Genomic DNA, 16,784 nt, shown 5'->3' on the forward strand with positions numbered 1-16,784 from the left:
CACACATTTTACAAGTTATTGGACTATCATATCTTCCAATGTAACATACCGGTTCATGGCTATACCAGGCCAATGTGTACACACAGACATTGTACTGTTTATACATCCACCACAATACACACATCAAATGGACAGTATAAAACTCCAAAATGGCAACCCTTTCAAAAAGTTGTGACTGCCAATGCCCTAATCTGCAAACAATATTCTAGACACAGTTTAAATTTAACTTCTTCTTGAGGTTGGTACATGATCAATTGGCAGATGAAGTTGCATTTTGAACTCTTGACGATTTATGATAATTGTCCATCATACAGATTTTCTTATTTCTCGCTGCATATAGAATCAAAGGCACCTAGTATCGAAAAAATGCATTTGGGTCTGCCCCTGCACATGTGATCATGACAACCTTTAACAAAAAAAAACGTTGCAAAGCAAAAATAAAACTAATGGTCTTTTCGCTGAGTCAGAATTACAGCGAGAATTAATGTTGTATTTGTTACTAAAGTAAGAATCTTTGCCTCTGTTTTCAGCTAGGCTTTTTGTTGCACATAGATCTGATACGTTGTAGACGCTGGCCTTACTTTGAAGAATTCATTTTCTGCTCAAACGAACGCCAAGTGCCACTCTTCACAACTGAAGATCAGAGGGGCAGTCTTGAGGGACACAGATGTATCTTCATGTCAAACCTGTGGACAGGAGCCGGCTGGTTCAGTCCTCAGACTGGGACCCATGGCAGTGCTCACATCTAGGGAAATAACCAGAAATATTACCTGTCAGCTCTTTTGTTTGTTGTGAAAGGACATATCACATCACACATTTCACACCGTGAAAACATTATCCTTTAGCCGACTGCTATTATTCTTGCAGATATGAGGGTCAAAGGCTTAACATTGCAACAGCAAGATACAAGGCCAAGTAAATATCTTACTTGGAGTGTGTATTTTGGCAACGACATAGTTTATATATTTTTTGTCTACACAGTTTGTTTTGTAAGGCCATCCTAACGTCATCAGCAATTTTTTTTGCAGATAAGACTAGTCAATAATTCTATAAAGGGCTGAATCAGTCACAGGCATTGCCAAAATGTAGGTCTCAATGGCCACTGACATAATTTTATTGATGACGTCCCTTGGACACCCCAGAATTGATGCAAGCACACACAAGAAATTGGCAATAAAAGATGTTCCGAAAATTTGAAATCTAAGTGATCAGTAGTTGGACACACAGAACTCAGTATAACAAATTGATTACCAGGTATTCAAATCCTATGTTCTTGATTTCTCAGGAGGTATGCTTGACTTGTAATTTTGGAAATCTTTGCATGTAGTTCTGAGGGTTTCCAAATGCTGAAAATCAATGCACGCTTGGATGTCATCCTTAAAATGAAGTCTGTGTGGCATAATTCTTTTAACGGTTTCTACTTCCGATCAGTCTTCTTCACAGTGTCATGTATTGGTCTATTTTGCATTATGCACTGTCAGCTTCTGGCGAATGTCAAGATCTGTACATGTAGCAGTTCGGAGTTTTTTGGCAACACCTTAAGGTGGAGGCTTTTTATCTTACCTGGACACCCTATGGCCATACACACAGCTATCACAGCGATTGCAGTGGACATAATTCCTATCCAAACACCAGTGGCACCCTATACAGTGGCTCAACTCATCTGACGAGGTCAGGCGGCCATGGCAGAAGGAGTAGTACATATCCTGCGGAAATAACAATAAGCTTCATCAGCAGGTTGGTGAGTCCTTTGTACAGATAAACTTTAAAGAACTTTCAGTACGTAAAATCAACATATAGTAAATACATGTATTAATGGATCAAACTTGGGAGCATATACATGTATTTTCAAACATCATGATGTGGATAGATTCTGGACGTCAGAAATGTACAGTTCAATATATAACAGAGAGTAGATGAGAAAGAATGAGTGATCCAGTGCCCATGTAGCTACGGGTGTCTGGCATTTTGTTTACGACTCCCATATACTAGTAAACTCCAGGATCGGTAGCATACTAGAATTTTCCACCTAGTACGATGTTTTACCTTGTCTGTGTTAGTATGTAGGAACTCGGCGACAGTGGCCCGGCTCTTCAGCAGGTCAATGGCACTTGTGATGTGTTTGTCTCCGGCCACCGCCTCCTCCTCGTCACTGCTGGTCGACGGCACAGTGAAGGCGTTCTGTTGATTGCAGGAGTCTTTTAGTATGATGTAAGACTTCATTTTCGAGTTATGGAAAAATCCTTCCTACATTTAAACCTAAATATGTATATCATATAGATGTCTCGACATAAAAATTATGTGACAATGATGTTTTAGGCACGTGCACCTTCCACCTTGATCTATGCTTAGTCCTTTACCTAGAATTTTGGTTCTGGAATCGAACCCGTATGTTGCAACACGCAAATCTACAGTTTCATATTGCTGCGCACGCATGCAGAGAATGCTCTAAAGGAACTGGTCTGGTTATTGAGTTTGACCTTCTCTGCTGCGTGTGCTGGGTTCCTGTTCATGGGGCAGGTCAGGACCTCCTCCATCTCCGCGCCGCTGGTGCAGTGAAAGTTGACCCACTCCCGGAAACACACGTGGTACTCCGCCGGCATGGAGATGTAGTTATTCACGGACCATCGCTTCGTGCCGACATTGATATCCACGAGCTGTGTTCCAAAGAATAGATTAAAGGTACTGAAGAACACGTAAAACTAACTGCTTGTAAGTTTGCGTTGTCAATGCATCTTTTATTGATGATCCATCGGATGTAAGTGCGGTTATAATTAAGAGCGAAACATGTGCAACGTTTCCCCCACTGTAAGCTGTACACCAATTAACAGTATTTAAGTGTTTTCATCTTTGTCATAGGATATACACCACCATAATGACATGCAGTTCGTTATGTTCTTTGCTACTTCGCAAGATTCTAGTAGTCTCTCGTGTTATGTCAATGTAGTTTATACTTGATTTTGTACAACGTTCTACTGTTACTTTTCCAATCCCATAAACCTGATTACATGTAGTTTAAAATAACAGAATGGTTGAGAATGGCTATTTCTTGATAGAGCTCTATCTGAATTTTATGATCGGGTGATGTGATTTCAAATTAAGGTACGAGCAACTGTTAATGTCAACCAGAAACATTGCCATGACATTTCAGTCGATCTAGATGCGTGTTAACCTTCATATGTACCATGAGATCAGACAGGTGTGTCTTACCTTGGACTCCGCCTCGAACCCGTGGTTCCGCAGAACATCCAGAATCTGGTCACGTCTCTGGGTGTCCTGTAGTCACAGGTGCAACAGTCACATTTCATACGGACTAAAGTAAAATATTCTCGACAGATATATAGAAAAGATGCTTTGCAATTGTGGGGTTCAGAATCTTTCGAATGCAATACAGAAAGAATATGTAGTACAATGTAATACCAGAGCGTCAGAGTCGTTTTTTAAGAAGAGTGTCCGTGAAGAATTTTGAACATTGTCACAAAAAAATTAAAGTTGTATTTTTACGTTCATATGATGTGCCTCTATTAAATCAACACAATTATTAATCTTTTAAATTGTGGGTTTAAGTTCTTCCCACAGTACATGGTGTACAAGGCGACGCCTATCTCCAATTCAACATGTATAAAGCCCTTGGGCCTCACAGCTATGCAAACACTACGGCAGGGGGCTAGAACAACTGGTAGCGGTGTGTACTGCGCGGATAATTATGTCTGGAGCTTTTAGAATTTCCTGTCAAAACCTGTCAGCACAACTTTCCATCTAACGTACCCACTCACAGCTGGTGCCACACCCCGTGACTGTTCCACCCGATTTTATCGCGCTGTTCCCAGCATAATTGATGGGGGTTATCTCTCAACAGTACCCATTTGCGAAGACCGATCGCGTCGCCACCAAATTGCACAGTCATCAAAAACCACCGCTCGGTTTCCCGCTATTCGTCATGATATATGTGTGCAGACGATTTGTAGCCCTATATCCGCTTCCCAGCAAAGTTTGCTGATACGCTGCAGTGTATTAGTACTGGGAAATCGCAAAGGATATAGACGAATTCCAATTACCCGTTTTCAAAACTTAGTACGCTATAAATCAAGAAAGTGATTATATTTAAGATGTACATATGCAGCTACAAGATTTCAGGTATTTAGAATTCAAAGGAAATCATAACACTGTTTCAAATTTATGAGTATGGTGTTTATACAAGATCCAATGCTTTATGTGCTTTCTGTTTCTATGAACTCTAGCTAGCACCCGTTTTCAAGGTGACTTATATGTCTTAAACGCTCAAGAAAGCCTCCCGCCATTTTCAAAAATGGCACTACCCTATTACCAGTTTGTTACTGCAAATACTTCAGTCTCCGAATGATGAAACGTTGAACGCCTGGCGGGCGAGATTTATTGAACTTTCCATTCATACAGAATGAAAGCAATAAGTCTCGCAGTAAGTAGTCCGTGTGATGTTTCGACCGTGAATTGGGCGTTCTTTATTAAGTTGCTTTAGGAGCAGGAAGGCCGCCGTATATCTAGCTACCTGTCACTGTGGATTTCTATGAAGGAGGCAAAGGTCTTCTGCTTATGAGAAAACATCAACTGTATGAAGAATGTGTCCCTTGTAATGTGCTCCCGCTTTAGAGTTTGTCAAACAGTGACAGCGTTTGTTCTAGTAATGTTAGTAGTTTGTTCTTGGCACGCATAATGGTGGCTTATTTATGACTTGAAGCACTTTGATAGTGAACTGCTGTTTCAAGTAAAGAAAAGCAAATTTAAAGATCTTTGCAAATGCACCCCTACAGTTGCCAAGAAAGCTGTTTGGGACCAAAATGTTTGTCATTTGTCCCCAGGCACAAATGCTATATCCATGCACAATCCATCCATGGGTTCTTGAGTTATGCTGTTTTTTATATTTACCACCCAAATATCGTGACCACAGCACAAACCGGAAGTTTTGCTGTAGTACCAAGAAAAGCCTTGAGGCTCAAGGAGACTCAAAATTTTCCACATACCAAATTTCATAACAATCCATCCATGGGTTCTTGAGTTATGCTGTTCAGCCACACACACCATTATAAACAACAAACAAGCAAACAAACAAACAAACGCCTTCAAAATAGCTGAAGATGAAAGACAAAACAGAGCTTATCCTTGAATAGTTTAATCAGGTTGGTAAGACACTGAGTAAAGAGACTCTTTTTACACAACCAAGACTTTTATTCAGCCGACGTTTTGGTACGTTGGACGTTTTGTAAATATTGTACATTTGGGAATGCGTCTTTAGCAGAGACGCCTGTGCTGTAATGTAAAGTGAACCAGTCAGAATTGCCCTGAGGAAGGTGACAGACGGTGACCGAGACGGTCGGCTGAATAAAAGGTTGTGTAAAAAGAGTTCTTTACTCAAAACAGAGCTTAGAATCGATCCCAACAGGTGTCCCGGATAAGTATTGAGAACAGACGCGCCCTCCCTCCTACCTCCAAACATCATTGATCTGTCAGGACCTGATAATTATCTGTGGTTTTCCCCGGCGCCGATGTGTCTTGGTGTTCGGGTGAAATCTCTGTTTTAAATGGGGAGGAACCAATGAAAAGTCACAGAATGTCAACTCCGTACGTGACCCTGCATGAGCAGCAAACCATAAATCAATCGTCTGTTCAGTTCCCCAGCCGCAGCGATCCTGGATCTATCCCTATATTACAGTATCTTTCATACGTTATCGACTATAGATGTTTTGAATCCAACGACCCTTAGCAAAGGGGATGCAAACAAGTTCGATTTCATGCCTGAGTCGAATTTGAAACAGTGAGGTGGCCGTGCAGTTGCTCAGGATTCAAAATCTATGGTTATCGGTTCGGATCTTTAATAGGTCCCAATACTTTGTCCAATAATATTCTCACTTGCGACTCGACTAAGTTTGGGTGGGAAGCCGATGGTTTTGATTAGTAAAAAATCAATTGAAATGATCGAAAACGTGCCACATCACCTGTGACAGTGACTAACTGTAGTGTTTGGAATTACTGTAACTCTACGCCCTTTTCATCAGAAGTTATTAGTATTGTACCGGACTCCCTTTAATTGGGGTTATACCCTGGACTGGTGGAAAATATGAACTTGTGCTTTGATTAACGTCCCTGGGATTAGAAGGTGCTGGACAGGGTATTGGTTCCAACAGGTAATCAATGTATTCATGTTTTACTCATTCTGCGTCAGAAAAATGAGTCAGGCGACACAGCATGAGTCAACTTCAGTACGTCGTAGGGTATATGCATATGGCTGCGTCCCGGTCCCCAGTACATTGGCCTGCAAATCATTCAGCTACAGGTCCAGACTATCGGGACATGTCATGTACCGGTAGTACTGTAATCTCCAGAGTCCAGACTGAGTTAAACCAATGATGCGGTTCATTCTCAGTGGTTTATGCCAGTTTTTAGCACATTTACCGAAGGAAAACATATTGTTCTTCTTCTTCTTCTCCAAACAGTGACCTCTGACCAGACTGAACCGGACTGTCTCTCACCATGCTAACTGGTGTTGGGTTACATTATGTTGCAATTTTATAGTAGGAGGGATTTAGACTCCTGTCACCATCATGTATGAATGTGTTTGAGTAAGAATTAACAGAGCAGAACATATGCGAAGGTAAACATTTTGCATTTGCTTTGCAAATGTTACCTTAATTTCGAGTTACACTTTTTTTGGTTCACATAAACGTGTTATTCCTACCGCACGCTGTTACGTTTATGTGCACAGTTCTGTTGGGAGCCGTTGTATCCAGCAGAGTTTCATGAACTGTGCGTTATGTTCGCAATTTGCCAAAGGTGACACTAAGGCAAACTCCTTGATGTATGAAACGTAGATGCGAGCCAAGACCTCTTACGTGACCCTGAAGACGTTTACCTGGGAACCAACACGTCTCCAAGGAATTTCTCATAGATTAGGATTAAAAGGGTCAGCCAGGACGTCGCCATGATTGTAGTACACCGTGCATGATAAAGTATAGGACCACATCGTCCTCCCTGAGAGAGATGAAAGGTCGGGTTTTTAACCCCAGGAGTAGAGTGTGAGTTGTATACACGTCGCCAACCTTTCGTCACTGTAATTTATTTTACCCATTCAAGCCTCCAATGTACTAGTAACTCAGTACGACTACATGTACCGCTACCGTTATCTATTTCTTTTCCCCTTTAATCCTAAATGAATTATTGATTATGTTCTGGAGTACCCTTAAATACTGATTATTTCAATTTCAAAGTGTCATTTATTAGTTTTTTTCCTTACTTGCACAATTTTGATAATTACAGGCACATCATGCAGCAGTGAAGAAAACGTCACATCGATAAGTAGAAAATAGATTACGGACTAGAAATGCGTAAATTTTGCCATTTTATGATCGATGTGGTATTGGTTGACAAGCTTTGATGTAACGCCTGTCGCGTTAGTCGACCCAATTTTTCCCGACCACAGGGGAATTATAGCTACAGATTAATGTGGTGTAAAAACCCGGTTTCTCACGCGATGAAAGGAGACAGACGTTTCCAGTATGTAGGCTTACATGACAGGCAATCTTCAGCGATTTGCACTGCACAACGCGATGCGCATTCGGGACTCAAAGTACGACATGCATTGAGTGCAGGTCTAGTGCTACACTGGGTTATGATAAAACTAGCCTGTAGCACTAGGTTTACGTAGAACCAAAGTCGGTCCAAATTTGCCTTTCATTCTTTATAGAAACATGCTTGAATACAATGGATAAGAACTGGTTTAAAATCCTGCTCTTGCTTCTGTTTTCTTTTGCTGTTAAAAATCTTCCCTGGTGTATCAAACGATCTGTAGACCTTAAAATGAGACGTTTTTTCTTCTTTTCTTCCAACCACATTCTATTCCTGTCTAAGAAATTTCGTACATACTTTCAAAATCCCCTTCCCATTTTCGATAACATCCCTCAGAGATGGAATCTAGCGCATGTGAACAGCTACTCAGCCGCGAGACAATAAATAATTCAAATATATGGCAGATAAGGGACTGAATCGGCTTTATTAATTCCCTGTCTACCGCGCATTAAGTATACATACCTGTCAACGGTTTTGTGTTGAAATGTTGGCTTTAACACGGAGGCACTTATGTTCATTTTTTCGTGGACGTGTATTTCAACTTAGTACTACATATGATTATTAAATTTGGGAATATGCTGCATCTCGATAGGACGAAACTATAGTGTATGCTTAAACATTCAAGGCAAATAACAAAACACATCTATCGTTCCATCCATTGCTTACTCTATTTGGAAAAAGCCAATTGCCAAGAAAACGCCCCATCTCCTTCTTTTTATTGGAAAACAACCAAGTCTCATGTTGAAATGAAATTGCCCTAATAGTTTTGCACTAAAAGGGAACATTTACGAACCTACGCACTATTAGCACTGACATCCAACCCCCCTAAGGCTCATTTAGAGAATACCCATCCCTCATCCAACAGTCACTGGATGTACTAAAGTGTAGGTTTGACTTTGTAGGTGAGGGTCACGGTCAGCGTTCATCAGAACCCGGTGTGCGGCGAATTGGAGTCGCCGCGTGGGTTGACCTTTCGTAATTTTACGGGTCAAAGGTAGCCGATATGATGTATTTAGATGGCCTCCCCGTGTCATAAGGCGATTAATTTTCGGGTAAGCAATCGAACCTCTGGGTCAACGGAAAGTTTTATCTCAATCGTCGTGTACAGGGACCAACTCAGTCTCATACGAAGCAGCGCTAGCCGAATATTAGCACGCCAAACATGTCTTTTATATAAGGCTTTGATATTGGCAAACGTTAACGTTAGTGTAGCCATCCTCAGTCTTATTTTAATGCCAATGTGGTGGCGGGCAAACAAAATCGTTACAATGACAGCATAGGCCGCATGTATTATTGTAATGTGTCTCCTGAGTTACCCATAGTGCCCCGCGTCTCCCAGCATGCATTGGGAGCGGTGAATAGGTGTGTGGTTTGTGACATCAGAGAGGGTTAAAACGAGAATACCGTACATTTCCATCCAGCGTGATCTCTTCCTCTGGCGTCCTTTCTTCCTCAACAGATGTTGCCTGGTCCTCCCCCTGTGTTCCCAGGTCTTCTCCCAGACTGACGGGGTCTCGTCGCTCCGTCCCGACGCTGTCCTTCCTTCCCGTGCCCCGCTTTCTCCTGTGGGAGCCCTTCTCGATGCTCCTGGTGGTGTACTCATCCTCTAACCCCGCCTCCAGAGCGCCGGGAGATCTGGACAAGACACTGTTGGACACATGTCGCCTCCTGGGTAGGAACAAGTCTTCATCAGAGGGTGAGTCGGGTGTTCTGTCCCCCTCGGATGAGATGGCATCTTCCACGCTCAGAAAACGTCTCCTTCTCCAACTCCATGACGAAGACGATGGGTTTTCTACGTCTTCGTCCGACGAGGAGCCGTTTCTGTTCGAATTTCGCGCGGATCGTATGACCTTACCGTTCAATAAGACTTTCGGAGACCTTCTGTCGTCGGGGGATACGGCTTTGGATATGTACTCTTCCCGAAGGAAGGCGGCTTCGTCGAAGGCTCGCTCGTCGTCGGGCGTTTCTGCCCACATTCGTTTCTGATCGGGCGTCCTTTGAAAGTTCTGCTCCTGCTCGGACCAGCTTCGCTCGTTGTCGGGTGTTTCCGCCGGCCAGTCGACGTGCTCTTCGGGGGTCTCGACGTAGTGAGAGTGCACGATGGACGGTTTGGTCCACCTCGCGTCGTCTTCGCTGTCTGGAGTGCCTGTGGATAAGACAACAAAATCTTAACGAAACATTGACTCTCAAAGACATACACGAATGAAAAGAAAATGACTAGGAAGGTACTGTGATAAATCAGGATTCGAATGCGATATATATATCAAAGAGTAGACATCGCTGCTTCGCCATATGGATAAAATTCCGTGGATCGAGGCTCAAAATGGTAGGGAGGGATTGCATTGGTATGGGGACGTAAAGCCGGCCAGCGCATATCAATGGCAACAGTCGCGAGTGGGAACGTCAAATGAAACATTGCTGGAGGCAAAACGACTGCACATGACGGAAAAATAAATTGTCTCGGCCTTCAGGTTTAATAGAGATAAATCTGTAGATCCATGCAATACTGGCAAAATTAATGTGACGATAAAGCAGATATCTTCTACTGTAGCCATCCCAACGTACAACTCTGTTATTGGATAAGCCTATCTCCATATCAAATAATTCAACCTGGCTCGCTATGAAAAATGAACCCTTTCTACACATAGACAAGTTTTAGATATTGTCTTACAATACTGGCAAAACTCATCATATCTTTTTGTTGATATCATACGTACATTACAGCATATAAATATCTCAGTATATTAAAGCAGGCATGGACTAACTAGAAAGTTTGTGTAGTTAAGAAAAAGGTAGTGTGGCCTTTCGCAGCCGGTATGTAACGTGCAAAACTGGTGTGTTCCGGCTCAAGGCGGTTTACCGACTATACGATGCAAACAAAATGTTGAAAACCAACGTTACAACATCACATAACGCCTTCTGTGGGCTGCTCCCTCCTAATATACCTTGATTGCGAAGAAGGTCGTTGTACCTGATTCCACTCCTATCCCATTTGTTTTCATGTTACTCTGATTGGGAATATATTGGAATCTGTGATTGATGTTTCCGGGCGCGGATTAATCTCCGGAAGAGGCGGGGGAGAGTGAGCGTTCTCTGACGTGTCATAAAATAACACGTTCCAACAATTCATGACAACACATGGTTACGGCACACTCAAGTTTGTTTTTAATTTTAATACGCCACCAACGCAGAGGACAAATACAGGACAGGCGATTTTCACTTGAGTTAAGTGAGGAAAGTCGTGTAAAGTGCATTTACCAGGGATATGATAGCATGTCAGGACTCGAACCCGGGACCTCTTGGTTCTCAGTCGAGCACTCCGCAGTTACGCCACACGACCCCACGTAACACGTTTTAAGTAACAGGTGAAACACGGCAGGTCGGATTCGAAACGTAATGCCTTTTCGATAGCTGATAGCGCAATGCGGCTTCGCTTCGGATCACCTTTTCAGCCAAGCAAATCAGGTCACCTCCTACTCTTCTTGATAAATAAGCTGATACATTTTTACGTGCAGAGAATGGATGCCTTGAGGCTTATGCACGAAGCTACTTTAAATTTATGCACGGGCCCATCGGCTTTACGTCCCCACCCGAAAGGACAAATGCAATCCAGTCGTACCAATTGGTAGCCTGGGTACCATCCGGATTTTCGCTCCTCAACGCTCGCAAAAAACCCCTTTCCGGAGCGAAAATCCGGATGGTACCCAGGCTACCCAATTGGGTCTCGAACCTCCATTTTGATTTCGATCCACATAGTAAAGCGTCCGGCGGGATCCGTTATACCATATATCACGACGCATGGTTAGGTCGTCGAGATTTCTTAGCAGAAGACAAGATCAGACAACGATCCAAAGGTTTGGCCGTTAGAATTACATTTAAACATACTGCTGCATGTCTGTCTTATTACCTAAAGCCGCACTAGAATCAGTCCTGGCGGAAATCCAAGAGGAACGTAGGAATGAATATAAATGGCACAGTTTACTGACATGTTTTATTTCCTGTTATGTCAGGCAATGACCCGGAAACACTTGAGCGTATCCAATCAAATCCATTCATTGCTATAACCACCACTATGGAGGTGGAGAATCTGCATTCTATACGCGGATGTTGTGAATGCATATTGCCTGCATGTTTTGCAAACATTATTTATTTCTTCGTGAAATGTTTGAAGCACCTCAACAAATATGAATTGCATTGTTCTTGAACACAAAATATATATGAAAGCAGCGCGTAAAGTACTGCCATTCTGCCGTGGAAGAAGGACAAAAGCGCTGCAGACCTACACCTATTTATTGCCTAATATGGGACTTGGTGCAATTTAGCGTGATTGGTGCAATTAATTATAAGATCAGCAGTCTAAGTGAAGCTATCACGGCAATTGTAATCGTGGCAATTTGATATTTACCGTGCAGTTCGTCATGCTGCTACGCTTTCGTGCTACAGAAAGGTTACAGTACAATAGCAACAAAGACGGGATTATCTTGCAAAGGAATGGTGAGAGCATAACGACACGCAGCCTTTTATACTGCCCCCCTCCCCACAGACAGTCTTGTAGCTGTAGCTCTGATTTATGGTTTTGACTTTTACTTTGATGCAGTGATGCTTTTCATTCCTTTTATATCTGATCTTCACTGAAGTTGTACAATGATTGAAAACTTTTATTTTTCAGTCACAAATGGATGTCGTAATATTTAGCAGTAAACTTAACACAATATAGGTATCATTTCTTGTTTAACAAGGTTTATAACGTCAAAATTTGAAAATGTACGAAGCTTGTTTTGTTTTGGCCCGCTTTGGTTTTTCCCCTATCGCATCAGATTTGGGGTCTGCAAAGGATGTCATCCATAAAATGTACTTGCTGTGGCCTAACTAATTAAACCTAACTGCATACTTAATCTATCTGCAATTTGCATTACCGACACAGAGTCATATAACAAGGGCATCAAGATATACGACACTTGGGCCGCAGTTTCTCCATTACATGGCAAGCCCTTAATACGGCCTTAAGGCAGAATCTACTGCAATCGTGCAAAGTAAATACTGTCGTATCAGCTTTATCTGTTCTGTGTCATTGGACGAGGTAATTGTTTTTGCACAAGTTGTCCTTGGCCTATTTTTGAGCGTGTTTGGAATTCTAATCGTATAAAACCACGTTCCTACACATTCTGTAGCTATGTATGTTTGGAATAGTAGACCAAATGTTTATGATCTAAAAGAAATTAGCGCCCCCCTCCCTCATGTTAACGAGGCATGTTTGGAATATTGTTTCTGTCAGATGATTTCACGTTGTTAACATTGCGTAACGTCTCCTTCTGGCTACCATCGAATGAAGTCTAGTACATTCAACATTGACGCAAACTTACACTCAATTTTTATTGCTTTTGTTTATAGGCCCAATGATAAAAATTCCAATTCCAATTCAGAATGAAACCTGTTGTCATCACAATACGACAGGGAACCTTTCATTAGATGGCCTCTAAAGGCAGTTAGTGTAGGTGTGAATGGTTTAGATGTGACAAGTCGTTCGGTTGGAAGCCAGATTGTTAAAAGCCAATGAAGCCACAAAAAATGAAACCTGCTCCTGTTTTTAATGCCTTAGATCCCCTTTCCCTTATAGCTAAATATTTCTAACGGCCTTTGGGGAAATTCAGGGACAATAACGGCGTAATATACGACACAACTCGCCTCAAACCTGTGCTTTTATGACAGGCTGATGGTCCATACTCATCAACACCTCATAAAACAAACGTTCGCCCCTTCGAATCCTCAAATAGTTAATATGTACAGCCCACTGTGTGTTAGTGTGTATGTGCAAGGGGAGCTGTGTGGATACCCCAAAACGATGACAAATGGTTGAGAATGTGGTGGGTAAAATCCTATTATTCACCAGAGCGCCAGAGCATCGAATGTTAATGAAGTGATGGTGCGGCATGGGAATTCGCCTATTGTTTTTGCATGCATTCCACAGTGATATCGCCTGCATACCTAATGAATGTATTCTGACACACTGATATCAAATCCCTGCCTTGATCAGCGTTTGTTTCATAAGCCTGATATTTTGTTGGATTGATATTCCATTCTTTGACGCCTTTAAGTCTAATCTGTTACGGTTTCATCTTATGACGCTGGATTTTATTGGCGTTCAACCCTTTATTTGACACTTAAAATCATGAACCTGTTTCACTGCCGTCGATGATACCAGCATGGTATAATGGGAAAACTAATTATCCGTTAACGTGTACATGATATTGCATGGGCGTTCACCGTGAGCCTCGCGCTACTCTATTATAACAACGGCACGAAAACGGGACTCAAATTCGCTTGTGCGAACGTTATGCACATAACCGTCTTAAATTTTCGCCGGCAAAAATCCCCTCCAATTGCACCTCTCTAGTGACCTTAAGATAAGATTTAAGGTTGTGGATACACCTGCGCGTAGTTTGGCTGGTTGTAGGCACGTCGCCTTTGTGGATGACCCCTACGCCCCGGCACCAACGTCCATATCAAATGGAAGGAACTCCCATTGATTTTCCATAAGCCGGCCATGCATCATGCAAGCCGTGCCTGTGTGAGAAACCTTTGTTTCCACGAGCAGGGCGCCAACAAAGGTGTAGCGTGAATGTTGTACATACCTGCAACAACCAGCCCGAGAGCTCGTGTAGGCCGCACGCGGCCCGAGTTCAGGGGCTCTTCGGGGGAATCGGGCGTCAGGTCCAAGCGATTTGAGGCGGCGATGCGGTCGTTCCACGAGAAACCGTCAAGATGCTGCAGTTCCTTCAGACTCGGGCGCTCTCTCTCCAACACCTGTCCCTGTTCCCTCCGCTCGTACCCTTCCAGTCGTACCGCCATGATGTCGTCTGCAAGCCTTCACTCCTTTTGGTGACCAAAACAAGCTGGTAATATACAGACATAAAACAGCAATGATTGGCTATACAGCTTTGTTCATGCTGAAGCTATGGCTGACAATGGTACACTCAAGTCTACACATTCTCGCAGCGTCTTCACTCCGCAGGTTGCTTGGTCCGAGTTATCGTAGATCTTCACGCTTCGACTTGCGGGGGGAGATTCAGCAACAACACCATAGGCGTGTACTCATGACCCTACCTCAGATAGCATTTGTACAGTCCCTACTATGTATCAAACGGCACCGGAATACTATTGCCGCCTGGTCAGTTGACGATGCATGTCTGGACAGTGCGCTTTCAACAAGCGTGAATCACTCTCTGTAATGTTGGCTGATTTATAGGTCGAAAAGGCCAGCCTCTTAGCTATAACTCCATGAATATTACATATGCAAACCGGTCGGCGTGTTTCTAACCAAATCGCACACGCCGCCGCGGTGGCCATGAATTTTCAATATCACTGAATATTCAAAAGCCCCCTTACTCCGCCTGGTTAGTGCGACGGTACGTCCCATCATTCTCACAGCCTCTCGCCGCTATCACTCATCTCACATTCCCCGCAGCCGATGCTATTGGACAGGCAACAGGACGTACTGAATATTCCGCAAAAAACTCATAGCCAGATCTCTGGCACAAATACAGCGATCGAATAAACTGTCCAAGTCAGCACTGGGAAGTAATATATTTGCTTTTTGGCCCTCTCCCCTGCATCAATGAACATTAAAGGATCGAGTTGGAGGATAGCTATGTCCAAGTCTTTAATCTATGAAACGATCTTCGGAGCGAAAGCACTTTGGGAGCAGTGGGTTCGATGGAGACTGTCTTGTATAGAGCGGTGGACGGCGAAATCGAATCTAGTCGCCCGTCATGATCCCACTGGGACAGGGGAACACTTTAGCATGCATCGATAATGCAGAGCACGTGTAAAGTATTACACATGTACAGACTCAATCTTCTCGGAGACAGATAAGAAGACAGTGCCACAGAAAATGCATTTGCCAGTCATGCGTCGATAGGTGTGATCTCGAAACATTTAGAAGAAGGACTTAGCTTCATAAGATTGTTCATTACGCCTGTAAGCTATCAAGTTATCAAGAACAAAAATAATGTTGGGAAGACAAAGAAGCAGTCATAGCTAAGTACATGTATAAACTTTAAAACATCTTAAAACAAAAGATCATACATTGTTCTATTGGAGAATGGTATATTCTAGCATTGAGATGACATGAAACAAGCTGTTATATTAAGAATTCTTGTACGCAGCTGGGAAAAATTATGTACCCTGTAAAGAATAGACTTTCTAAATTGAAAACCGAACCTTTGACATATATGCTGGCGCGCTGAAAGCTGTGTCCGATGGCACAATGCCATTTCAAAAGATTGGATCTATGAAAGTGGAATTTAATCCCTTGTATATGTCGACACCTCCATAAAAGATTTACCAGATTGAGTATAATCAATAATGGGATGAAGAAAAGAAACGTAGGCTGCCCGACTGAGCTATCTACATGATCCAATCTCCATCGATTGTCTAGAACAAATCAGGCTTACTGGAACTATAACAAGAATCCTTTTCTTACACGGCATTAACGATGCAGTACTTATACTCCGTAACATATTGCTTGCTATCACAGGAACCTTTAAAAGCTTAATGACTAATGTTCTATATTTATCTGCCGCTTAATTAGCTGCTACAGTAGTTAACAGTCCCTGTCCATGGTGCTGAAACATGTGTCATTTCCACATCCACATATATTAGTAATACAACAATACAATGGAAGGCTCTACTTCTCGCCGCTGGGTGGCGCTATGAAGAGAAAAAAGCTGCCTAAACATGTAGCTTGTATTCCCCCTCAGGTAGAACCAGTGATAACTTCCCGAAGGATGGTAGCTGAAGAACGACTGAAACTGAGTTGGTTGTAGTTTGAAGAACTTTAATGCCCCATGATTCAACAACCCGATCATATTATTCACGGAATACCAAGGGAGATTATTATATAGGGTCTTATTGATTTGCAGATTATGGTATGATAGAAAATTTGGCGAAACATGAAACCTTATTACCATGTTGCATTGAAAGATTATAGCATTTCAATCCCTTTTCTACTTTTTTGCCAGTTATCGTGATTCTATTGAGGATTCATCAATTTATCAGTAATACCAAGGGATTTTTTTTGTAAAGGGTCTTATCGATTTGCAGATTATTGTACTAGCAAAATTGTCGAAACATGAAACCTTATTACCTTGCTGCATTGAAAGATTATAGCATTTCAATCTCTCTTC

General features: G+C 42.5%; 1 protein-coding gene across 1 annotated transcript; it reads right to left on the reverse strand.

Annotated features, from left to right (window-relative positions):
• Positions 1-538: 538 nt before the first annotated feature.
• LOC109462329 lies at positions 539-14,722 on the reverse strand. The gene is made up of 7 exons (XM_019758868.1): positions 14,232-14,722; positions 9,009-9,745; positions 3,211-3,276; positions 2,481-2,657; positions 2,047-2,181; positions 1,564-1,706; positions 539-745 (listed from the first exon to the last, which is right to left on the reverse strand). The coding sequence occupies exons 1-7, from the start codon at positions 14,446-14,448 to the stop codon at positions 709-711; spliced, it is 1,512 nt and encodes a 503-aa protein (XP_019614427.1). The 5' UTR covers positions 14,449-14,722; the 3' UTR covers positions 539-708.
• Between the last annotated feature and the right edge of the window lie 2,062 nt (positions 14,723-16,784).

This window comes from Branchiostoma belcheri, unplaced genomic scaffold (genome assembly GCF_001625305.1).
Source record: "Branchiostoma belcheri isolate BF01 breed outbred unplaced genomic scaffold, Haploidv18h27 scaffold1, whole genome shotgun sequence".
NCBI lineage: Eukaryota > Metazoa > Chordata > Leptocardii > Amphioxiformes > Branchiostomatidae > Branchiostoma > Branchiostoma belcheri.